Here is a 24,870-nt window from a genome sequence, read left to right on the forward strand (position 1 = left end):
GAACCTGGGTCTCCTTAATTGCAGGTAGATTCTTTACTAGTTGAGCCACAAGGGAAGTCCAAGCATACTGGAGTGGGTAGCCTATCCCTTTTCCAGAGGATCTTCCCAACCCAGGGATCGAACCAGGGTCTCCTGCATTATAGGTGGATTCTTTAGCATCTGAGCTATCAGGGAAGCCCATCCCATGAGGTACTTCCTCCTAATATAGTGCTCACAAGTAAGTACATCCTAACAAATCTCTGCAGGAATCAGAAATTTATTGGGCAACTTAGGAGTGAACAAAACTGCATTTTACTAAGATCAGCAGAGTCAAAGTGCACGCTAATTATGTAGTGATGCTGTTCATCAAATACACAAAGATTGAATGCATCACCAAACATTCCAGCAATACTACAGATGTTTCTAATGAAATGAGACTTTGTTTTCAAGAAAGATGACTAAAATAGAGCACCTCTACTTGTGGCTATTTCTTCAGGTGGATGATGCTGAAGAACCTGAGAAAACAGGGGGAAATAAAGCACCCAGTAAGTTCCAGTCCGTAGGAGTGCAAGTAGAAGAAGAGAAATGGTGAGTTTACCATTCATCCTCTTTCATCTTGATGTTGGCAAGTACAAAAATACAAGTATTTTTTCCCATGATAAACCTTCAATATTCAGTGATAATTCCCATTAGCTTCTGGGAGCATTAGAGGGTAAGCCTAAGTTAGCTGTTCCTTTCTCTGCTTTAATACTGGAGACCATTTTATTTACATTTTAGCTAGAATAGTAGTGCGTGCTAAGTTGCTTCAGTCGTGCCCCACTCGTTGCTTCAGTCATGCCCCACTCTTTGCAACACTGTGGGCTGTAGCCCGCCAGGCTCCTCTGTCCATGGGATTCTTCAGGCAAGAATACTGGAGTGGGTTGCCATGCCTTCTTCCAGGCGATCATTTTCCTGACCCAGGGACTGAACCCGCCTCTCTTATGTCTCCTGCACTGGAAGCTAGATTCTTTACCCCTAATGCTACCTGGGAAGTCCCAGAATAGTAGTATTGGGGCCCAAAATAGGCTTCAATAGCATGATGATTAGTTTGAATTAAAATTACTTAAGGAACAGCTAATGCAAAGAATGATACCTTTACCTTCTCTAGAATCCCTGAAAGCAGGAAATATATCTTCCACATGAAAGGTACCCTTCTTGTACTGGGAGCTGGAAAGATATTGTTATCACCAGAGACAGGATTCAGGGCCGAGAAGCCTGCACACTTGTTATTTCTTCATTAAATCATTACCCAAGTCCAAACTCTGCTTAAATTCCTTACTAATTAAACACCCAAACCTGTTTCTTTGCCCTGTCACTCCCTCTCAGATTTATTGCTCTTTGTCTACAAAGTAAAAGGCTATTTGCTTTGGCCACTTCTTAGGTTCCATTTCTCTGCGACCTCTGTGCACACAAATTAAATTTTTCTTTTTCTCCTGTAAATCTGTCTTGTGTCAATGTTATGATTGGTCTAGCCACAAGAACTCAAGAGAGGAGCAAAGGGGAGCCTTTCCCCTCCCTGACGGCAGAACAAGTGCATCCCGCTCACACATACATACGAGCATTGTGTGAAGTACCGCTGTTCCCAAACTGCTCCTCTTCAGAGAGCTTTCCCATCTTAGACGACAAGACGTTTTAAGAGAAGAGGACTTTCTTTTTTTTTCTTTCTTATTCCTAGAACTAAATAGTAGCTCACGTTTAGCACGTGCTCAAAGAATGATGAACAAAAGAACAAATGAGGAGTAGGAAGACTTTCTGTCATTACGCAGAATCACTAGTTTCTTTAGGTTGTTCTTAAAAAAAAAAAAAGCTAGATTAAAAATATATTTATTTATTTATTTATTTATTTTTGGCTGCACTGGGTCTTCATTGCTGCACACAGGCTTCCTCTAACTTCGGGGTGAGGGCTTCTCATTGCGGTGGCTGCTCTTGCTTCAGAGCACAAGTTCTAGGGTGCACAGGCTTCTGTAGTAGCTCAGTAATTGTGGAAAACACAGGTTTAGTTGCTCTGCCGCATGTGGAATCTTCCCAGATCAGGGTTAGAACCCGTGTCCCCTGCTTTGGCAAGCGGACTCTCAACCACTGGACCACCAAGAAAGTCCTTTTAGATTGATCTTTAAAATATGCTTAGAGTCTTAGTATCCAGAAGTAAGAAATTTAGAGTTTGAGAAGATCACTGAATCCAGAAGCTGAAGGGAACTTCTGAGGTCAGCATCTTCATTTTATAATGACGATTTAGTCCAGAGAAGTAGGTGAGTTTCCCACTCAAACTGTGAGGACCATGATGGACTGGGACTATGTCTACTGATAACACAGAACCCTCAGCTTCCAGACCATGCTTTTCATATACTAAGTATACAGTTAACTGTTGACTGGATGGGGTAAGAATGCAGTTATCGTGGAGAAAGAACTCTGTATCTTAAATCAGGAAATCATTTCGACTTTGTCACTAGCTTTTTAAGTGTTAATTAGGAGAAATCACTTGGATGTCATTCATCCATCCATTCAATAAATATCTATGGGGACTTCCCTGGCAGTCCAGTGGTTAAGACTTCAGCTTCTAAAGGAGTGGGTGCGGGTTTGATCCCTGGTTGGGGAGTTAAGATCCCACATGCCTCAAGGCCAAAAAACCAAAACATAAAATAGAAGCAATATTGAAACAACTTCAATAAATACTTTAAAAATGGTCCACATCCAAAAAACAAAAATTCTATGGAATGTCTCCTATATGCAAGGCCCCATGTAACATAAACTTAAATCTGAGAATAAGCCACATTTCAGCTGATGGAAGGGGTCTTATTCTACAGTCTCTTAGTTTGACACTACCCTTGCATCTAAAACATTTTCCATATATGTACATATAACATTTTATATTATTATATTTGATATAATTATACAATGCTGGAAGCCCAGATAATTGGTACAGTCCTTCTAGAAATTAATATGACAAAAATTGGTGATAATTATACATCTATCCAGATACACTGACCCAGTAATTCCTTTTATGAGGCTATCCTAAATGAAATCACTCAGTGAAAGGGAAACAACTGTGGAACATTATCATTGTAAAAAAATATATCAATTATCAAATGTCAAGAAAACAAGAATGCTTTTGTAAATTATAGCATATTGCCAAGACAGGCTATTATACAGCTATTAAATATGATTTTGTAAAGAGGATATGGAAACATGGGAGAAATTCCCATGGTACAATGTTAAATGAAAAAGAGGACATAATACCCACATATAATATTCACAAAGATGGACAAGGACTGAAATGTAATCTGTAAAAATTGTAGATTTAGGAGTGAATTTTTCCCCCTTTACTCTAAAATGTTTAATTATTATATCTACTTCAAGTTATAGTAATCATCATTTTCAAACCAACCCTTCTGGCACATGTTCCTTTCACGGTTTTAGAAAATGTTTTGAAAAAAATGTAATGACTTCCCTGGTGGTCTTAGTGGTTAAGACTTTGAGCTCCCAATGCAGGGGACATGGGTTCAATCCCTGATCTGGGAACTAGATGGCATGCCACAAGGCATGGCCAAAAAAAAAAAAAAATTCAAAAGAAAATGTAAACTTAGGAGATATGAAAGATCTCATGGTAAGAAAACACATTTCTCCTTCCCCCACTGGCCCAACTTGCTTGTTCCCCTCAATGATGGTTAAGGGCACAGATTCCTGAGCTAAAGCACCGAGATTCAAATCCTGGCACTACCACAGCTGGGAGGCCTTGATCAAATTATTAAACTTCTTTGTGCCTTGGTTTCTTTATATGTAAAAAGAAGATAACAGGCAGTTTCTGGTCCAGCAGGTAAAGAGCTTAGAAGTCACCACTCTGTCTTAACAAGTAAAAAACTTTTCAAACCAAAATATCAACAGTTCTTCTTATACCAGGCAGAGATGTGAGGCCACAGGGCAAATTACTGCTCTAAGAACTAGAGAGACAGACAGACACACAGAGAATCACAACTTACTTGAGTTCAGTTCAGTCGCTCAGTTGTGTCCAACTCTTTGCAACACCATGAACCACAGCACACCAAGCCTCCCTGTCCATCACCAACTCCCAGAGTTTACTGAAACTCATGTCCACTGAGTCGGTGATGCCATCCAACCATCTCATCCTCTGTTATCCCCTTCTCCTCCCGCCCTCCATCTTTCCCAGCATTAGGGTCTTTTCCAGTGAGTCAGCTCTTCGCATGAGGTAGCCAAAGTATTGGAGTTTCAGCTTTAGCATCAGTCCTTCCAAAGAATATTCAGGACTGATTTTCTTTAGGATTGAGTGGTTTGATATTCTTGCTGTCCAAGGGACTCTCAAGAATCTTCTCCAATACATTTTAAAAGCATCAATTCTTCAGTGCTCAGCTTTCTTTATGGTTCAACTCTCATATCCATATATGAATACTGGAAAAACCATAGCCTTGACAAGAAGGACCTTTGTTGACAAAGTAATGTCTCTGCTTTTGAATATGCTATCTAGGTTGGTCATAACTTTCCTTCCAAGGAGTAAGCGTCTTTAATTTCATGGCTGCAGTCACCATCTGCAGTGATTTTGGAGCAAAAAAGTAAAGTCAGCTACTGTTTCCACTGTTTCCCCATCTATTTGCCATGAAGTGATAGAACCAGATGCCATGATCTTCGTTTTCTGAATGTTGAGCTTTAAGCCAACTTTTTCACTCTCCTCTTTCACTTTCATCAAGAGGCTCTTTAATTCTTCTTTACTTTTGCCATAAGGGTGGTGTCATCTGCATATCTGAGGTTATTGATATTTCTCCCGGCAATCTTGATTCCAGCTGTGCTTCTTCCAGCCCAGCATTTCTCATGATGTACTCTGCATATAAGTTAAATAAGCAGGGTGACAATATACAGCCTCGACCTCCTCCTTTTCCTACTTGGAACCAGTCTGTTGTTCCATGTCCAGTTCTAACTGTTGCTTCCTAAGCTGCATACAGGTTTCTCAAGAGGCAGGTCAGGTGGTCTGGTATTCCCATCTCTTTCAGAATTTTCCACAGTTTATTGTGATCCACACAGTCAAAGGCTTTGGCATAGTCAATAAAGCAGAAATAGATGTTTTTCTGGAACTCTCTTGCTTTTTCCATGATCCAGTGGATGTTGGCAATTTGATCTCTGGTTCTTCTGCCTTTTCTAAAACCAGCTTGAAAAATAAATAAATAAATAAAACCAGCCTGATCATCTGGAAGTTCACAGTTCCCAAACTGCTGAAGCCTGGCTTGGAGAATTTTGAGCATTACTTTACTAGCATGTGAGATGAGTGCAATTGTGTTTGAGCATTCTTTGGCATTGCCTTTCTTTGGGATTGGAATGAAAACTGACCTTTTCCAGTCCTGTGGCCACTGCTGAGTTTTCCAAATTTGCTGGCATATTGAGTGCAGCACTTTCACAGCATCATCTTTTAGGATTTGAAATAGCTCAACTGAAATTCCATCACCTCTACTAGCTTTGTTCGTAGTGATGCTTCCTAAGGCCCACTTGACTTCACATTCCAGGATGTCTGGCTCTAGGTGAGTGTTCACACCATCGTGATTATCTGGGTCATGAAGATCTTTTTTGTACAGCTCTTCTGTGTATTATTGCAACCTCTTCTTAATATCTTCTGCTTCTGTTAGGTCCATACCACTTCTGTCCTTTATTGAGCCCATCTTTGCATGAAATGTTCCTTTGGTATCTCTAATTTTTTGAAGAGATCTCTAGTCTTTTGTGGAGAAGGCAATGGCACCCCACTCCAGTACTCTTGCCTGGAGAATCCCAGGGACGGGGGAGCCTGGTGGGCTGCCGTCTATGGGGTCGCAGAGTCGCACACGACTGAAGTGACTTAGCAGCTAGTCTTTTGTATTCTATTGTTTTCCTCCATTTCTTTGCATTGATCTCTGAGGAAGACTTTCTTATCTCTCCTTGCTATTCTTTGGACCTCTGCATTCAAATGGGTATATCTTTCCTTTTCTCCTTTGCTTTTCGCTTCTCTTCTTCTCAGAGCTATTTGTAAGGCCTCCTCAGACAGCCATTTTGCTTCTTTGCATTTCTTTTTCTTAGGGATGGTCTTGATCCCTGTATCCTGTACAATGTCACGAACGTCCGTCCATAGTTCTCAGGCACTATATCAGATCTAGTCCCTTAAATCTATTTCTCACTTCCACTGTATAATCATAAGGGATTTGATTTAGGTCATACCTGAATGGTCTAGTGGTTTTCCCCACTTTCTTCAATTTAAGTCTGAATTGGGCAATAAGGAGTTCATGATCTGAGCCACAGTCAGCTCCCGGTCTTGTTTTTGCTGGAGTAGAAACCCACAAAAGAAAGCCCCAGTGGGAACCAGTGCCAGGACAGGAAAACCTGAATGGTGATTGATGAACTGCTGGCAGCTCAGTGAGGACAAGTTTGAGAGTTAAAAACTTTATGGGGACCCAGTTATGAGGGGCCTCCATAGTTCATGAGTTTTACCTGCGGCAGCTCTACCAGGTCTTCACAGTAGAAAGCAGAGAAGAGCCCCATCCCCACCCTGTGCTTCTGGAAGAAAGAGGGGGAAAGGAACCATTCAGAAATATGCCAGAGCCTTCTGTTCCTAAAAAGCTCTGGCTGCAGAAGAAACTAACTTACCAGAGCCTAATCTTATTGTTGCTGCTCAGTTGCTCAGTTGGGTCCAACTCTTTGGGACCCCACAGACTGCAGCCCACCAGGCTCCTCTGTTCATAAGATTCTCCAGGCAAGAATACTGGAGTGGATTGCCATTTCCTTCTCCAGGGCATCTTCCTGACATAGGGATCAAACCCAGGTCTCCCGAATTGCCAGGCAGACTCATTACCGCTGAGCCACCCGGGAAGCCCAGAGCCTAATCTGTTGGGTTTCTAATCAGAAGAGAGAAGGGAAATACCTAACCTCGGCCCCCTCTTGCACACTTGTACCACAGTGGGAAGGGGAAGGGGATGAGAAATACTGCTGAAATTCACTGTCCAAGGACACAGGCTCATTGATTGACCTAATCATAGGGCTAGAAAATGCTTCCCCTCACCCCTCACCTTACCACTGCATTTACTAAACACCTATTATTCACCATGGGCTTCCCTGATAGCTCAGTTGGTAGAGAATCCACCTGCAATGTAGGAGACCCTGGTTCGATTCCTGGGCTGGGATGATCCACTGGAGAAGGGATAGGCTACCCACTCCAGTATGCTTGGGCTTTCCTTGTGGCTCAACAAGTAAAGAATCTGCCTGCAATGTGGGAAACCTGGGTTTGATCCCTGGGTTGGGAAGATCCCCTGGAGAAGGGAAAGTCTACCCACTCCAGTATTCTGGCCTGGAGAATTCCACGGACTGTATAGTCCATGGGGTCACAAAGAGTCGGACACAACTAAGCAACTTTCACTTCACTTCACTTATTACGCACCACAGTTCCTTTTACCCACTACATCATGTCCATCTTTCAACAATGACTTACAAGGCATGGGTTGTCATTCCCTTCTCCAGGGGATCTTCCCAACCTAGGGATCAAACCCAGGTCTCCTACATTGCAGGCAGATTCTTCACCAGCTGAGCCACCAGGGAAACCCTACAAGGCATACTAAAAGGTAAAAATACAACTTATTAAGACTCAACAAGCGTTAACACAGACGCATCTATAACAATGTTGGACATATCAGACCAGGTATTTTTTAAACCATGATTAAAATGTTAAGGACCATAATGGAAAGAGTAGACAGCATACAAAAATAGATGAACAATGTTAGCAGAGAGATGGGAACTCTAAGAAAGAATAAAAAACAAATGTTAGGGATCAGAAACACTACCAGAAATGAAGAATGCTTTTGATGGGCTCATTAGCAGATAAGCTACAGCTGAGGAAAGAACCTCTGAGTTTGAGGATGCAACAACAGAAACTCCCCAGACTGAAAGCAAAGAGGGAAAAAAACAACCCTGAAAAAAAAAATCACAACAAAATATCCAAGAATAATGAGGCAATTATATAAGGTTTAACATACATAATGAGAACACCAGAAGGAAAAGAGAAAAAGAAACAGAAACAATATTTGAACCAACAGTGACTAAGAACAGCCCCAGATTAGTGTCAGACACCAAACCACAGATCCAGGAAGCTCACAGAAGGCCAAGCAGGATAAATGCCCAATTCATCACAGCTAGGCATGCCATATTCAAAGAAAACCAAGGGAAAAAATCCTGAAAAAAGCCAGAAGGAAGACATTTTTCTTATGGAGGAGCAAAAATAAGGACTGTATGTGACTTTTTCTCAAAAACCATACTAGTAAGAAGAAAAGAGAGTGAAATATTTAATATCGAAAGATAAAAACACCAATCTAGAATCCTGTATGCTGTGACACTATCCTTCAAAAGACAAGAAAAAATAAAAACTTTCTCAGACAAACAAGAATTGAGGAAATTTGTAAATCTGTAGATCCAACTTGTAGGAAATGTTAAAAGAAGTTCTTCAGAGAGAAAGAAAACGATATAAGCCAGAAACTCAGATCTACATGAAGAAAGGAAGAGCATCAGAGAATAAATGAAAGTAAAATAAAAACTTCTTTGTCTTATTCTTAATGGATCTAACAGGTAATACTTTGTTCAAAATAATAATAGGAACAATATATATGAATATCTTACACTCTTTAGTAGAAGTAAATTGAATGACAGCAATACTACAAAGGATGAGAAGTAAGATTAGGGCTACTTAATTATTATAAAGTATGTTCAATACTCTTGAAGTGATATAGTATTATTTGAAAATGAACTTGGACCAGTTGTAAATCTACTAAGGCAACCACTAAAAAGAGTAAAAACAAGAAAATGTAGCATATGTGCTAAGAGGGAAATATGTGGAAGACAAAAATAGGAACAGAGGACAAGGAAACAGAAATCTCATAGATATTAATCCAACTATGTCAGTAATCACTTTGCCACTATTGGTGGTCTAAATATACCAATTAGAAGACAGAGGTTGTCAGAATGCATAAAAAATACTACCCAACTTTGTGCTTTCTATAAGAAATCCATGTTAAATATAAAGACACAGATTAAAAGTAAGGTGATGGAGAAAAATATACTGCATTCAGTTCAGTTCAGTTCAGTTCAGTCACTCAGTTGTGTCCGACTCTTTGAGACCCCATGGACTGCAGCACGCCAGGCTTCCCTGTCCATCACCAACTCTTGGAGCTTGCTCAAACTCACGTCCATCGAGTCGGTGATGCCAGCCAACCATCTCATCCTCTGTTGTCCCCTTCTCCTGCCTTCAATCTTTCCCAGTATCAGGGTCTTTTCCAATGACTCAGTTCTTCACATCAGGTGGCCAAAGTATTGAAGTTTAACCTTCAGCATCAGTCTTCCAATGAATATTCAGGATTGCTTTAGGATTGACCGGTTTGATCTCCTTAAAGTCCAAGGGACTCTCAAGAGTCTTCTCCAACACCACAGTTCAAAAGCATCAACTGTTGGGCGCTCAGCTTTCTTTATGGTCCAACTCTCACATCCATACATGACTACTGGAAAAACTATAGCTTTGACTAGATGGACCTCTGTTGGTAAAGTAATGTCTCTGCTTTTCAATATGCCGTCTAGGTTGGTCATAGGTTTTCTTCCAAGGAGCAAGCATCTTTTAATATCATCACTGCAGTCACCATCTGCAGTGATTTTGGAGCCCCAAAAATAAAGTCTGTCACTGTTTCCATTGTTTCCCTATCTATTTGCCATGAAGTGATGGGACCAGATGCCATGATCTTAGTTTTCTGAATGTTGAGCTTTAAGCCAACTTTTTCACTCTCCTCTTTCACTTTCATCAAGAGGCTCTTTAGTTCTTCACTTTTTGCCATAAGGGTGGTGTCATCTGCATATCTGAGGCTACTGATATTTCTCCCAGCAATCTTAATTCCAGCTTGTGCTTCATCCACCTGGCATTTCGCATGATGTACTCTGCATATAAGTTGAATAAGCAGAGTGACAATATACAGTCTTGACGTACTCTTTTCCCAATTTGGAACCAGTCTGTTGTTCCATGTCCAGTTCTAACTATTGCTTCTTGACCTGCACACAGAGTTCTCAAGAGGCAGGTAAAGTGGTTTGGTATTCCCATCTCTTTAAGAATTTTCCAGTTTGTTGTAATCCACACAGTCAAAGGCTTTAGCATAGTCAATAAAGCAGAAATAGATATTTTTCTGGAACTCTTCATTTTTTTGATGATCCAATGGATGTTGGCAATTTGATCTCTGGTTCCTCTGCCTTTTCTAAGTCCAGCTTGAACATATGGAAGTTCATGGTTCATGTACTGTTGAAGCCTGGCTTGGAGAATTTTGAGCATTACTTTGCTAGTGTTGAGAGATGAGTACAATTGGGCGGTAGTTTGAGTATTCTTTGGCATTGCCTTTCTTTGGGATTGGAATGAAAACTGACCTTTTCCAGTCCTGTGGCCACTGCTGAGTTTTCCAAATTTGCTGGCATATTGAGTGCAGCACTTTCACAGCATCATCTTTTAGGATTTGAAATAGCTCAACTGGAATTCCATCACCTCCTCTAGCTTTGTTCACAGTGGTGCTTCCTAAGGCCCACTTGACTTCACATTCCAGGATGTCTGGCTCTAGGTGAGTGATCACATCATCGTGGTTATCTGGGTCATGAAGATCTTTTTTGTACGGTTTTCTGTGTATTATTGCCACCTCTTCTTAATATCTTCTGCTTCTATTAGGTCCATACTGTATTAACACTAGTCAAAAGAAAGCAGGAGTGAACTTCCCTGATGGTCCAGTGGTTAAGAATCCACGTACCAATGCAGAGGACACAGGTTCAATCCCTGGTCTAGGAAGATCCCACATTGCCATGGAACAACTAAGTCTGTGCACAACTACTGAAGCCCACGTGCCTAGAGCCCATGCACCACAAGAGAAGCCCCCACAGTGAGCAGCCTGTGCACCACAACTAGAGAGCAGCCCCTGCTTGAAGCAGCTAGAGAGAAGCCTTCAAGCAGCAGTGAAGACCCAGAGCAGCCAAAAATAAAAAAAAAAAAAGCAGGAGCCTGCTATATTAATTTCGGACAGAGGAGCCTTCAGAGTAAGAAAAATTATCAGAGATAAGGAAGGATATTACATTATATTACATATAACATGAATAAATCTCTCTGAAGAGTGAAGTCTCAAGAAAGCAATTATACTATCTTTTCTTTAAAGATAAAGAGAAAATCATCCTAATTTTTTAAATGTACTTCAAACATTTCCCCTGCAGTTAGCAATTCTATATCACCGAATTCATGCCCTGACACTTGGCCATATCTGTAGGAATGTTAAACATTATATGCCTAATAGCAACCCCCAAACTTCAAATGAGCTATTTTTATCATGTTATTAAAAAGTTGAACATTTAATAAATTATTGCTGTTCCCCAGTAAACTGAGTAATTTCTTTTAAATACATCCCCCCAAAGAGCTGGCAGCCCCAATTTTGGTGGTGCTTAAAATTCCAAACCATACCCATTCTTGAAGGTCACTATGTAGTTAACTGCTATGAAATAAATAAGCATTAAAAATTGATGTTAATGATTGTTTTCAACCTTTCCATAAGAAATTTGCTATCAAGCAGAGATTACTTGTTTCTTCAGTCTCTAATTATAATTCTTTTTATAATTTTGCTGGTAGTCATTCATTTAGATAGGATCTTAAAATACAAAACTGGGTAGATGAGATTTCTTAAAGACAGCTGGGTTTTTTTTTTTAATATTTTAAATTTTTAAAAATTATCTAGTGATAAGGTAAGACTTGTTTTCACATTGAATGGCTATTACAATCCATCTCCCACTTTCCCAAATAAACAGATTGATAAATGACACTAGCCTAACAAAAAGTGAAAAAAGAAAGAAAATAGAGCAAGAGAAACAAAGAGATAGTGCAAAGAGAAGAAGATTAAAAGACTTCGTAAGATGGGCTTCCTGGTGGCACAGTGGATAAGAACCTGCCAGCCAACGCATGGATTCCATCCCTGGTCTGGGAAAATCCCACATGCCTTGGAGTAAATAACCCCATGTACCACAGCTACTGAGCCTGTGCTCTAGAGCCAGCAAGCCACCAACTACCGAACCCCGTGCACCCTAGAGCCCAAGCTCAGAAACAAAAGAGAAGCCACCAGGATGAGAAGCCCACCCACCTCAATGAAGAGTAGCCCCCGCCTGCTGCAACTAGAGAAAGCCCACACAACGCAACGAAGACCCAGTGCAGCCAAAAATAAAAGTAAATTAATTTAAAAAAAAAGACTTTGTAAGAGGCTGAAACTCAATATCACTTTTTGAAACCATCACGATTTAGGAACTAAATCTAACATAGCAGAGTCCATCTAGCTGATTCATCTCTTAAAAGGTAGACTTGTAAACTCAGGGTGCTATTCAGTGCTCCCTATTGAAACAAAAGAAAAAGTTAGTAACTCATTACTAAAAATATAAGATGCACTGATAACCTATCTACTTCAAGAAAAGGAATCCAAATGGAGGATCACAGATCTTCCTCACTTATTCGCAGGCAGGGACCACGCACAGAGGAAGGCTGTCTGGAGGTCACTAGATTAAATACTATGGCAGCACCAAGCCAGGGTCCATGAATGCATGGGGTTTTGAAGCAAGACTTCAAAACTTCCTTTAGGCTAATAAAGCAATGTCTCATCTCCACCCAACATTAGCTGTGTGCTTTATGTGCTCAGTCACTCAGCCGTGTCTGACTCTTTGCAGCCTCATGGACTATAGCCCGCCAGGCTCCTCTGACCATGGAATTCTCCAGGCAAGAATACTGGAGTGGGTTGCCATTTCCTCCTCCAGGAAATCTTTCCGACCCAGGGATGGAATCCTTGTCTCCTGCATCTCCTGCATTGGCAGGCAGATTCTTTACCACTAGCACCACCTGGGAAGCCCCCAACATTAGGTCTCTGTTCCCAATTCCTGTTTCACAGGTCAGCCAATAGGATTATTCGATAGGATCCACATGGCATATTTTTGCTGCTCTGCAGGACTGATTCTAAGCCAAGTGGATCAAGCCCTCCCCTAGGAACGCTCCCCTCAGCTGTGCTCTATGTTCTATCCCAAGCCCTCCAAGCATCCTGCCTCCATTCTCTCCCATTCCCTGGACTGGTCCCCAGGAGTTCTCATGAGGTCTTCCTGTCTTCCAAGCTGATAATTAGCAAATCTTGTAAACCAATCCTTTCCATTGACTAAGATGAGAAAGCTAAAAGGCTCCCAGGGATCTCCCCTTTCTTTCAAGTAACAATTGTATTTCAACAGTAGTTCAAACTACACTTTTTTACGTTAGCCCATGACTGACTCCAAGACTCTTAAGAGTAGATACAAAGAGGAAGAATATTATTATTTTTATTATAAAAATAGCATGCAGATTTACTGAGAGGAAAACATACAGCAGCATGTTAACAGTTTATAACTCTCCAATGAACTTTGGAGCAACTGAAAAAAACTGAGATTATATGCATGGATAGACAGATATCTTTTTAAGTATTATATGACTTAGCAACTAAGCAACAATACTTTTTCTATAATAATTGTGAATCATTAAGTAATCTAATTAATGACAAGAAAATTAAGATAATATTTCTATACCATAAAAATTTATAAATTGCAGAAATAAAAATTTCCATAATCCTACTCATTAACCATGAATTAATAGAAGGGTATATTTTTACCCATGCTTTCTCCATGATCGTTTTGAAAGTTGTTGAAATCATCTTTTGTAAAAAATTCAGTAATATTTAAAAAGTCAACTAATATTACAACAAAAGCATTCTCATTATTAAATATTCATGACAAATACTTCTTTAATAGTTACACAGTATTTAAGAATATGAGTTAAATTTCTCTCCCTGTTGAATATGTGCATTATTGCTAGACTGACTTTTGATTAAAGGTGGTGAAAAAAATACACACACATCGATCTTTGAGGCCTTCTGAAACTAAATGACAGTAAAAGGGTTTTGTGTTTGTTTTGGCACAAGTTGTGGGGGATGAGAACGAGAGGAAAAAATACAGCACCAGGACTGTGGGAGCCAGAAGGCAGATAGACACATGGTAATTGGCTCAGGTGACCAGAGAAAGCTGAATCTAAAGCTAGCCATGCAGAAATCTAAGATGTAATTCAACTTAAGTCTCTGAACCTACAAAAGGCGTGGGCATTGACAGCACTGGACGTAGGGCCGGGGGTGAAGCTAAAACTGCCTGAATCTGCAGTCAGGTGACAGATGGCTCTTCCCTACTCTGGCAGGAAGCTGGAGGTTTCCCTTCAGAGGCCAAAATAAACAGTTCTGGGTCTGGAAGACAGGCAAACAGTTGAGGGCAGGGTTGCTGTACTGAAAATACGAGGATAAATGAAAATTCACAAACAGAATGTCGAGGCACCTGCCCTAAGTGTTCTATGCTCTCTCGGCTCCCAGGATCCCAGCAGCCAGACACATTTCCTCTACGTAGGTGTATGAACAGCCTGCAGTGGAGGAATGGGCCAGTCTGAGCCCAAAGAACCAAAGAAACTGCCATCAGGGATTCTGCAATTAGATCACCCAACACTGAGGATCACAGTGAATGAGCCTGTCTCCAAAGTACAGACTTCTCAGGAGGCTTTTTCTATGACTTTCAAGAAGGAGGAGACAGCTAAGAATCAGCAAACTCACAGAGACCAGAGAAAAGCCATGAAAGGAGAACCAAACATTTTAAGGAAAATCCAGAAAATTTTAAAGTTTTTTTCTTTCTTTCTTTTTTTTTTTAGAGAAAAGAGAGGAAGGTTAGGCAAGAAGTCCCTGTGAAGGAAGTGGAAATTGATGCGGTCCCTTACAGAGCATCTTCCTGTACACCTGGTGGGAAATGGAGAGGTGGGATGGAAAGAAAAGGGTTCTTAGAAATTAAAAAACTTAACGGAGAACTGGAAAACCCAACAGAAGAGTTAAAAGATAACACTGAAGACATTTCTAGAAAAAAAGTACAAAACGGAAAAAAGCAAAGAAGTAAATATACAGGGACTTCCCTGGTGGTCCAGTGGCTAAGACTCTGCGTTCCCAACACAAGGGACCTGGGTTCGATCCTTGGTCAGGGAGCTAGATCCCACGTGCTACAACATGTGGGACCCGGTGTAGCCAAAATAAATATTTTTTTTAAAAAGAAGTAAATATGGAATCCAGGAAACAGGTGATCCAGCACAAGAAAGGGGAAAGGGAAGTCTCAGGATGATGGAGAGGAATCTCCTGACAACAGTGGTGAGGCAGGTCTGCTGAGTGGCTGGGTGAGAGGGGACAGGTCAGAAGCTGTTAAAGACTTCTTTAAGAAGATTGGTGGAATTCCTAATCTGATCCAATGCATGGAGAAGACGCTTATACACCTGGGGGAATTTTGAGGATCACTCCAGTACTCTTGCCTGGAAAATCCCATGGATGGAGGAGCCTGGTAGGCTGCAGTCCATGGGGTCGCTAGGAGTCAGACACGACTGAGCGACTTCACTTTCACTTTTCACTTTCATGCACTGGAGAAGGAAATGGCAACCCACTCCAGTGTTCTTGCCTGGAGAATCCCAGGGACTGGAGAGCCTGGTGGGCTGCCGTCTGTGGGGTCACACAGAGTCAGACACAACTGAAGTGACTTAGCATAGCACATAAAACTTATGTTCATAAACCTTCCCTGGTGGTTCAGATGGTAAAGAATCCGCCTGCAATGTGGGAGACTGGGTTCAATCCCTGGGTTGGGAAGATTCCCTGGAGCAACTAAGCACAAGTACACAAACATTAAGCACATTTTTAAAAAGAAGAAAAAAACTGTGCAGGAAGTAGAACTTCAAACTATATGTGTGCTCAGTCGTGTCCAACTCTTTGTGACCCCATGGACTGTAGCCCACCAGGCTCCCCTGTCCATTGGATTCTCCAGGCAAGAATACTGGAGTGGGTTGCCATTCCCTTCTCCAGAGGATCTTCCCGACCCTGGGATCAAACTCGGGTCTCCAGCATTGCAAGCAGATTCTTTATTGCTGAGCCATCGGAGAACCCCAGAGAACACATCCATCACTCCCCAAAGCCTCCTCCTGTCCCTGGATTGTGATTTCAGTGTTGTAGCTAAGAAAGCTTTAGCTAATTCAAGGTAACAAGGTTTTTTTATGTTTTCTTCCAGAATGTCATTTTAGATTTTGTGGTCTAGGACCTATATTTCATGTAACTTTTATACATGGTGTGAGGTATGGATCAAAGCTTAATTTTTGCATATGAATATCCTTTGAACCTTCTCTCAAATATTTATTGATATAAAGAGATAGATATAAATAATTTTGCCTTCTCTGTGTTGTTCCATTGATCTAATTATCCATCTTCACACCAATACAACACTGTTTTGACCATTGTAGCTTTATAGTAAGTCTTGAAATCAGGTAATGTAAGTCCACCAACTTCCTTCTTTTTCAAAGTGCATTTTTAATTTTTACAGCTATTTTTAGGTCCTGCACATATTTTGTCAGCTTTACCCACTGACATTTCATATTTTTCTTGCTGTTGTAAATTTGTTTTTATTTCCATTTCCAATTGTCCATTGTTAGGTCACATAAATACAATTTATTTGTGTGTATGTAAGTCTTTTACAGTTGTTTCAGAGAGACGTGTAAATCAATTCAGTCATTCTTACTCTATTCTTGGCCAGAAGCAGAAGTCATCAATGTAGGTTTTATTTGGCCTGTGGATGGGGTAAGCCCAGTTATCAGCACTACTCTCTGGTTGGAAGGTCATGGAATATACTGGAATGTATGGAATCATAGGGAGTAAAAGAGCATTCCAAACAAAGAGACCCAAGTTAAAAGTAACTTTACCTTTCCATAGCTAGTTTTTGAGTTGGATATAGTGAACACCTATACCTTTTTTAGGTGTATATTCTCTGATTCAACATTCCAGCAGTGTTCCCTCAATAATTTTGAAAGAGCATTACACACAGATGGAAACTTTCTTTTTTTTTTTTTTAAATTATTTAGCTGCTCTGGGTCTTAATTGAGGCACACAGGGTCTTTAGTTGTGGTATGTGGGATCTAGTTCCCTGACCAGGGATCAAACCCAGGCCCCCTGCATTGGGAGCTCAGAGTCTTAGCCACTGGACCACCAGGGAAATCCCAAGATGAAGACTCTTAGTTGATGTCTAGACCCAATCTCCTGGGTCTTGCCTTTCTGTTTATTCCTATATTTCCCAGGTCACTATATTGCCCTCATAATCTCTAGTTCAGAAGCAAGAGACAAGTGTGGATAAGCATGCAGTACAGGTTCCAGTCTCCTGTCCCCATCCCAACTCAACTGCATTTTATAAGGTTAGGTATTTGTGATGTATTTTTTAACAATTTATAAAGCAATCATCTTTGGTCTTCACAACTGAAAGGGTTAAGGGGAGCTGAAAGCTTCAAAATCGTGTGCTTTGGGGTTATTTATTAACATTGTCAAAATGACAAATGGACATGCACAGAGAAAAGCTACTGGTCTCACAGCAATTTTCTGCCAAGAAAACTCCAGAATGTTATTTTCCTAGTGTATGTGTATTTACTATTTCCTCCTATGTCTTTGTAAACTACTTCTTAACTGGCTGGCCTCTTTATCTGGAGATTGTCCAAGTGAGAGACAGTTACTGAAAAGACTATTTACTGTCAGAGCCAAGGGAACTAGAGGAGAAAACTTATCCCAGAATAAATGGAGAGTAAGTCATTTTGTGGCCTTTTCCTCCCTCATCAACTCCCCGATCCCCACCATTTCCTTGTTAAATACGTGAGGCTAGATAACAGTGAATGTCCAGGGCAGTCAGTCAGTCAGTTCAGTCGCTCAGTTGTGTCCTACTCTTTGTGACCCCATGGACTGCAGCATACCAGGCTTCCCTGTCCATCACCAACTCCCAGAGGTTGCTCAAACTCATGTCCATCGAGTTGGTGATGCCATCCAACCATCTCATCCTGTCGTCCCCTTCTCCTCCTGCCTTCAATCTTGCCCAGCATCAGGGTCTTTTCCAATGAGTCAGTTCTTCCCATCAGGTGGCCAAAGGATTGAAGTTTCAGCTTCAGCCTCAGCCTTCCAATGAATATTCAGGTCTGATTTCCTTTAGGATTGACTGGTTAGATCTCCTTGCAACACAAGGGACTCTCAAGAGTCTTCTCCAACACCACAGTTTAAAATCATCAGTTGTTCGGCACTCAAGCTTTCTTTGTGGTCCAACTCTCACATCCATATATGACTACTGGAAAAACGGACCTTTGTTGGCAAAGTAATGTCTCTGCTTTTTAATATGCTGTCTGGTCCAGGGCAGGATGTGCGTATTTGGAGGTGTGTGTATGCAAAGGAAAACAAGATCTTTCATCTATATTTCATTTATGGTATGGGAATGGGAGCAGATGGATTTGAATAATAGCCTCTGGCCTTTCTTATCCCCACTTGGTGGAACCATCTCCTTCTTTCCTTGTAACACAGAGACCCTCCAGGACACACTTAATGTTTAAGGGAGGAAATGATGACATTAAAATGTGCTTGTAGGGAGTTCCCTAGCAGTCCAGTGGATAGGACTCGTTGCTTTCACTGCCAGGGCCCTGGGTTCTATCGCTGGTAGGGGAACTTAGATCCTGCAAGCCATGCTGAGCAGCAAGGGAAAAAAAAAGTGCTTGTGAATGACACCTGCCATTTCAGCAGGTTTGTGAACACACAGATTGAACACAAGTGTGGAAGGAAAGCTTGAGTGCCCATGATGGGACCTGTTCCCTATTTCTAGAAACCAATGCCTGCTTTTGTTCCTTCACCAAAATTACCTCTATTCCTATACAGTTCTGAGTTTTTAACATCTCCCTTGCTTCACATGTTAAAGCTTCACAGGTTAAAGCCTCAAACTGGCAGGAACAAGCCTGTGGGAAAGAAGCATTGTTCTCTCTTTAAACACTGTGTCAACTGCTACAAAAGACCTCTTTTGATTGTGACTGACTTAAATATGTAAACATTTGGGCTTGCAGCAATTTGGGCCTTTTTGACTAAGCAGGATGTTAAAAACAAAAAGCCAAAATTGAGGCAGCATCTTCTGACAGCCTCTTCAAGGACCAGAGACTTGGCAAGACCTTTGGTAGTCAGAAACCAGCACCTGCCAACCCAGAGGCTTTGGATCAATCCAACTGCTCTCAGCTTCCCTGGAGGACGGCAGAGACGAGCAACCACCCTCCCTATTATACTCAACAATCTCTTTTCTTTGCCAAGTTAACAATACTATGGCCTAGCCAAATAGTTCCTTCAGGTACACCTGAGTTCTAAAGGTGTGGCATTCATGCACTGCACATTTCAAAAGCCTGGAAACTGGCATAATTCTTTATATGCCTCATACATTTTTTCTTCCTTCCTTCTCTTTTTCATTTTTTCCTTCCTGCCCATCCTCCTCCTCCCACTTCCCTCCATCTTTCTCTTTCTTCCTTTTTACATGCTTTCCAAGATAATTTACTTTGCAAAAAGAAAAATTACCAACTGACTCACAAGCCAGTGGCCCCCATTTGACCCCATAACAGGATTCAGTGAAAGACAACTGTAAGTGAGACTTCTCAGGCTTTTGTTCATTACCTGGGGTCAGGAGCCAACAAATGACCTAATGTTCTCGTTGCGGAGGGAAAGTTGTTCCTTCTGGGGCACTACAGTCAGCTCAAGGATGTTTTGTTGAGGCTTCCAACTAAGGTTCCCTTGGCGACAGCCCATCAAGGATACAGAACCTGCCCAGCTGGTACTAACAGGAGAATGGCAACAAGCTGGGCCCTCACAGACACTATCAGCTGATACCAAGCCCACTCTCATCATTACCATTCCCTCCCTTTTACTTGACACATGTGTTACAATTATTTGGCCTAGAGTGAGTCTTCGTGTAGAAAACCTATTCTAATGTTCTTTGCTTAAAGAGAGCTTTGGGCAAAAGGATGATGAATGTGGAGGGTTTTAAATGACCAATGGATGCTTGTGCTGAGTAGTTTTAAAATCTGTCAATAGCACTGTGCTAACCACATTCAAATGGGGAGCAGGACACTTCCACTGAATTTGTGAACAAGGGCTACATTACCCATAGGTTCCTCTGTGCTCCATTCTAACTGGGAAGCTGGTCTGACAGAAAGACTGAATCTCTTTGTTAGGGTGTCTTAATTCTTCATCTCAATCTCATCACCTCCCTCACCATCCTTTCCACCTGTCTTTTATGTAAGGAGACATCTTGGATTTTTACATCGGTTAAGTACCATTTCCCAAAACACCAAGATTCTGAACTTTTGAAGGACGGTATCTCCAAATTCCTTGTGTATTCAGCCTTTTACAGGAGGTACAGGAAAAAATGTGCAAAGAAGAAAGAACAGCATAGGACTCGCGTTTCTCTCTTTGAAACTAGATTTAGTCCTGAAAGGTAACTTTTACGTGGATAGGACCCATGGAGTACAGGATTCTGTAACAGGTGTGACTGAGTATCCCTATAAGTTTTGACTTGTTATTCAGTCGCTCAGTCATATCCAACTCTTTTTGACCCCATGGACTGCAGCACGCCAGTCTCCTCTGTCCTCCACTATCACCTGGAGTTTGTTCAAATTCTTGTCCATTGAGTCGGTGATGCCATGCAACCATCTCATTCTCTGCCATCCTCTTCTCCTTTTGCCTTCAATCTTTCCCAGCATCAGGGTCTTTTCCAGTGAGTTGGCTCTTCACATCAGGTGGCCAAAATATTGGAGCTTCAGCTTCAGCATCAGTCCTTCCAATGAATATTCAGGGTTGATTTCCTTTAGAGTTGACTGGTTTAACCTCCTTGCTGTCCAAAGGACTCTCAAGAGTCTTTTCTAGAACCACAATTCAAATGGATAAATGCTTCAGTGCTCAGCCTTCTTTATGGAGCAACTCTCACATCCATACATGACTACTGGGAAAACCATAGCTTTAATACAGACCTTTGTCTGCAAAGTGATATCTCGGCTTTTTAATACACTGTCTAGGCTTGTCACAGCTTTTCTTCCAAGGAGCAAGGGTCTTTATGATTTGTGTCTCAGATAACTGAACTTGCAGGAACAAAGCATGTGTGTTCTAAAGATAGAAGACTGCTTAGTTTTTGTTGATGACTCATTTTGTTCAAATACACCTCCACCTGACAAGGGAGATGAGAATAAGCCTCCAATATTTCCCATCTATTTCTTGATTTGTAATCTGCTGAACAGAAAAGTGGTGGGAGAGGGACAGAAAATCCTCTCATCAGACAGATAAACTTGTTTCATAGAAAGAGCACAAAGCAACAGCAGAGGTGAATGCTCACAAGTGCCGTTCCTCCTCCCTTCAGAACAGACACAGTATCCTGTCCCGTACTGGACGGTTCAGTCTTTGGTTTCATTGTTTTTCAATCCCTTGGCCAGAATATCAGTCAGTTCATTTCAGAATTTGTAATTATTACACATTTTGCCTTTAGGGCATGAAGGACCAAGGAAGTTTCAAGACTGGAAACTGTCTTGAAGCCACTGGGTTCAGCTTTTAGGTTTTTACCATCCACCAGCAACTGATCCATTCTTTTCGAAAACACAGAAATAAATCCAGTGACTCCTTCTGTGTTCCTATCAAACTTTTAAACAACAACTTGATCACACCCTTCGCCCAGAGGACACTCAGCACATGAAAGACATAAAGTGTTTCACAGAGCAGAACATTCTTTGAAAACTCTGGGTGGAATAAAGTGCTCGTTTAAGGAACTTAATTGAGAGAAGCAGTGCAACCCGGAGAGGGCTGCCTGAGTTCAAAGGCACCGCTTTTAATCCCAAACCATTTTAATTTTACCTTTCTTTCTTTCTGGGTGACTAACCTGCAAACTTCCACTCATCTCCTGCCAAGTCATTTTTCTTAAGAAGGTGGATACTTTACAGGATTCATAGCCAGGAGCCCTCTATCAGGAATGCTGGTGGTACGGATTTGGATAGATAAAAAGAGGCATGAGGAAAGTGGGTCTCTGTGATTTGCGTGCGCGGCAGACTCTGTCTCTGGCAAGTTTGCTCCAGTTGGAAACAATAAGGCACTGGGCCTTCCTTGAGTCTGGAAATGTTATGCCTCTGGCAGCCCATGATCTTGGAAAGTGGAGCCAAGTGTTTTCATAGTCGGGATTTTGTGTCAGTGGAACAGGCAGGATGTCAACTGTTGGGAGGAAAGTCATCCAATTCACACACGTGCAGCTGGAGAGACAGCTCAGCTTCAGATGTCATTTAACATGTTGGCGGGTGAGCAAGAAGGCGGCAGAAGTGGCCTCCTAAAGCCAAGAAACTGCTGACTTTTGGGAGAATCACAGTGGCAGAATGATTCTTGTTTTCACAGAGAGCACCAGAAAGGACATTCTTTCAGACTTTCACACTGGGCAGTTTTTCCTGTGACCCATTTCAGAGTTAAGTGTGAGTTGCTCAGTCGTGTCCAACTCTCTGCGATCTCATGGGCTATAGAATACCAGGTTCCTCTGTCCATGGGATTCTCTGGGCAAGAATACTGGAGTGGGTTGCCATTCTCTTCTCCAGAGCATCTTCACAATCCAAGAATTGAACCTAGGTCTCCTGCATTGCAGGCAGATTTTTTACCATCTGAACCACCTATAAAATCACCATGCCTGATACCTTCCACAGAAGTAACTTTTTTTTAAACTTTTTATCTTGTTTTACAGTATAGCCGATTAACAATGTTGTGATAGGTTCTAGTTTCAGGTAAACACCAGAGGGACTCAGCCGTGTGTGTGTGTTAGTTGTTCAGTCATGTCCAACTCTTTGCTACCCTAGACTGTAGCCCTTCAGGCTCCTCTGTCCATGGAATTCTCCAGGACTATTGTAGTGGGTTGCCAATTCCTTTCAGGTGGTCAGCAAAGGGACTCAGCCATACATATACATGTATACATTCTCTCCCAAATTTGCTTCCCATCCGGGCTGCCACATAACATTGAGCAGAGTTCCCTGTGCTATACAGTAGGTCCTTGTAGGTGATTTATTTTATATGCAGCAGTGTGTACATGTTGACTCCAAACTCCCTAACTATCCCTCCCTCCCATCCTTCCCCACTGGCAACCACAAGTTCATCTTTAAGTCTGTAAGTCTGTTTCCGTTTTGTAAATAAGTTCATCTGATTCGTTTCTTTTTAGATCCTGCATATAAGGCATGTCACACAATATTTCTTCTTCTCTGACTACAGAAGTAACTTCTTGAAAACAGCAAACAGTGAGATGGACCGGCTTTTTTTAGCTGGCCTATCCTCATAAAATGAATGGCGAGCATCACATTTTTTTATTATTGTGATCATCCTAATAATTAACACATATCAATTGTGCAGTCATTTTCTTGGTATTTATTCTCTAGGGGGGAAATGGACTGATTGAGATGATTATACCTTTTCCTTTTTGTGACTTCCAGTCTGTTCATTCTTTATTTTTGAGGGACTAGCATACTGGTGTTAACTGGCTCTTACAGAGTTTCCAGGGGAGTTAAGAAAAAAACATATTATCTGGTTTATTAAATGTTGTATGGACCTTACTGCGCTCTCCTTTAAGGCTGGCACTATTGAATGTTAACTGAAAATCAACTGGCAAATAAACCATTGTAACATGGCATAATTATGAACCAGCCAAGAAAATACACCACTTCATACCCATTAGAACAGCTACTATAGAAAAAGTCAGAAAATCAGTGTTGGCAAGGATGTGGAGAAATTAAAAACTGTGCATTTCTGGTTGTAATATAAAATGGTACGGCTGCTAGGGAAAACAGAATTACCACATAATTCAACAATTCTGCTTCTGGGTATGTAACCCAGAACAAATGAAAGCAGAATCTCGAAGATATATTTGTACACCCATGTTCATAGAATTATTCACAATAGCCACAAAGTGGAACAAAGCCAAGTGTTTATCAATGGATTAAAAAATGAATACAATGTGGTATATACATATAATGGGACATTATTCAGCCTTAAATGGGAAGGGAATTCTGACACATGCTACAATATGGATGAACTTTGAAGACACCATGCTAAGTGAAATAAGCCAGCGACCAAAAGACAAATACTGTATAATTCTACTTACATGAGGGACTGAAAATAATCAAATTTAGAGAGACGAAACGTGCCATCGTGGCTGCTAGAGGCTGGAGGGAAGGGAGGTGGGGTGAGGAGTTGTTTAATGGGTACAGAGTTTCAGTTGGGAAAGATGTAAAAGTTCTGGAGGGGGATGGTGGTGATGGCTGCCCAACCATGGAAACGAACTTAACCCCACTGAATCATATACTTGAAAGTTGTTATCTTCAGAATAAAAAATATTAGATCAGGAAGTTACCTTAAAAACTAAGTATCAAGTGGGGTAACAGACACCTGATGCTGCCTTCTATAAACTCTTATATCTTGTTAAATTGTCATTTCCTGTCTGCTCTTGGAGCCAGGGAAACTTTCCAGAGTTGTTTTAAATTACTTCAGACCCAGGCCTTCCCCTGCCCCTTGTTTGAGAAAGAATTTGCTACTTCCCTGTCCTTCCCCACCCCTCTCACCTTCCATCAGTCCTCACCTCGCTGTAGGTGTCTTGAGCCATTTGGCTGAGAAACACCGATTGCATGGATGTCCAAGCAAAATGCTGTTATCAAGTTGTCTTGTATTTTATTTCGGGAGAAAGACCTTGGAGGGGACATTAAAGGCACAGGGAAAGATGATACTGGAGAACTCTAGATCTGAGCTGATTTTGCCCCAAAGGCTTTGTACCAAATTATCACTATGACCAGATGATCAACAGAAGAACTACCAGGGAAAGGAGCTTTAATTTTAAGAGAAGCTTAATGGCATTTTAGTTTGTCTTCAGGTAAGAGCTATCCCTGGGAAATGT

General features: G+C 41.3%; 1 protein-coding gene across 2 annotated transcripts in view; it reads left to right on the forward strand.

Moving 5' to 3' along the window:
* The window catches only part of DLGAP1 (discs, large (Drosophila) homolog-associated protein 1), a 294,987-nt gene that overhangs the window by 250,729 nt on the left and 19,388 nt on the right, over positions 1-24,870 (forward strand). For both annotated transcript variants that reach the window (XM_010832710.1, XM_010832711.1), the window contains exon 7: positions 476-567. In XM_010832710.1, coding sequence (XP_010831012.1) covers positions 476-567 — 92 coding nt within the window. The remainder of the gene's footprint in view (positions 1-475; positions 568-24,870) is intronic.

The sequence above is a fragment of the Bison bison genome, unplaced genomic scaffold (genome assembly GCF_000754665.1).
Source record: "Bison bison bison isolate TAMUID 2011002044 unplaced genomic scaffold, Bison_UMD1.0 scf7180017862158, whole genome shotgun sequence".
Taxonomy (NCBI): Eukaryota; Metazoa; Chordata; class Mammalia; order Artiodactyla; family Bovidae; genus Bison; species Bison bison.